Below are 1,777 nucleotides of genomic sequence, written 5' to 3' on the forward strand. Positions count from 1 at the left end.
CTATCTATCTATTCTATTATTGCAGATAACAACAATGCAATTCTGCTTCAGGAAATTAATAAACTGGGGTGTCCGAAAAGACTAGGAGTAAAATAACGGAGCTAATAACAGCAGACGATGTCAATAAGGACATCGTAATATTACTACTGAATGCAATTTACTTCGGTGGAATTTGGAAGACACAATTTGATGATACAGTGACTCGTAATGAAGCATTTCACATTTCGGAATGCGAAACGAAAAATGTGAATATTCCCTCGAATGTCATAATTTGAAGCTTTCAACTGTTCATTTTAAAATATGTTGCTTGCTCGCAAAACATGAATATGTCTTTTTCTTCCTCTATCGTTATCATTTCTGTTCTCTCAGGTATTGATGATGAGATTAAGAGCAAAATTCCCGTATTATGAAGATGATTCTGTGCAAGTTGTCAAATTGCCTTATGTTGGTGATGAAGTAGAAATGGTTCTCATATTGCCAAAAATACGCTTTAACATAGCCAATGTTCTAAAAAACATGACAGGCGAATATCTACTCTCATATGTTGATAGAGCTGTGCCAGACATCGTATTGGTAAAATACTCACGCAATGTTTATTTCTTTTGTTAAAAGTGTTAGTGTATTCATTTTGAGGATTTCAGAATTTTTATTTTGTCGATTTAATGGTTATTCGAATTTCAGCTTAAATTACCGAGGTTCCGTTTGGAAGCAAAATTGGATTTGAAAGGAACTTTACAGAGAATTGGCATTAGGGATGCTTTTAGTGAAAGAGCCAATTTCAGAGAACTTACTGATGACGCAGTTTTCGTTGGTGGTGTTATGCACAAAGGCTTCATTGAGGTTTGCGGTAGTTTTTGTTGCAAAAGTTTGTCATAAAAGGACACAAACGGAAATTGAATCAAAAATATTGTTGAGAAAATGAAGAACTTTCTTCCTTTGAAGTATTGCTGTATAATTCGAATCCTTTGAGTTGTGGTTACGAATAGCGAATGCAATATAAGAACGCTAAATGAAATATTTTTATTAGCCAACAAAATATTTAGAACGATAACTAATTTAAAATCAAATGGAGAAATGAAACAATGAGACCTAATAGATGTAGATTAAGGCAATGAATAGAACTCTTGGATGAAGATATGAGCGCCTGTATAGCAAATACATATACATAGTATCAACAAAGGAGATTTACAACATAAGATCAAGATGGTGGATCAATAGGTAGAACTCTATACTGTCATAATGGCTTTTTTATCCTTGGAAAGTTAATATAGATGAAGAAGGGAAAACGATACAACTCGGTGTCAATCATGACTACATGGTAGAATCGTGCTTCGGATATTCCGACATTTATGATGAAATAAGAATTTTGGCGGAAAATTACCAAAATCAGATATAACGAGATCTTTTTAATGAGCTTCAGCTTTTTGAAATAGTAAAATATCATGGATTCGGTTATTTACTTACAGGTGAATGAAAAAGGAACGGAATCAGCGGCTGCGACCGTGATTGATATAGTGCCCCGCATGTTAATGGAATCTAAGCCATTCATCGCTGATCAGCCATTCCTCTTTGCAATTGTTAGGAATTCCGATACAGTTTTGTTTGCAGGCCAATTCGCCAAGTGATTCTTCGCATAATCTTCAATGCTCTATTTTACATAAGATAAATTTTTGGGAAAAATAAATGCTATTTTCAGCTTAATTCATTCATATTCGATATAATTTTTAATTTGTTTCGTACTTATGTCCGTTCTTCTTCCTTTAATATGATATATTTG

General features: G+C 33.6%; 1 protein-coding gene across 1 annotated transcript in view; it reads left to right on the top strand.

Moving 5' to 3' along the window:
• The window catches only part of LOAG_18050 (proteinase inhibitor I4), a gene marked incomplete at both ends in the record, with an annotated part of 2,679 nt that extends 1,054 nt beyond the window's left edge, over positions 1-1,625 (top strand). The window contains 4 exons of the mRNA XM_020450721.1: positions 112-245; positions 370-573; positions 682-840; positions 1,467-1,625. Coding sequence (XP_020305565.1) covers positions 112-245; positions 370-573; positions 682-840; positions 1,467-1,625 — 656 coding nt within the window. The remainder of the gene's footprint in view (positions 1-111; positions 246-369; positions 574-681; positions 841-1,466) is intronic.
• Positions 1,626-1,777: the final 152 nt, after the last annotated feature.

This window comes from Loa loa, assembly GCF_000183805.2.
Source record: "Loa loa unplaced genomic scaffold supercont3.183, whole genome shotgun sequence".
NCBI lineage: Eukaryota > Metazoa > Nematoda > Chromadorea > Rhabditida > Onchocercidae > Loa > Loa loa.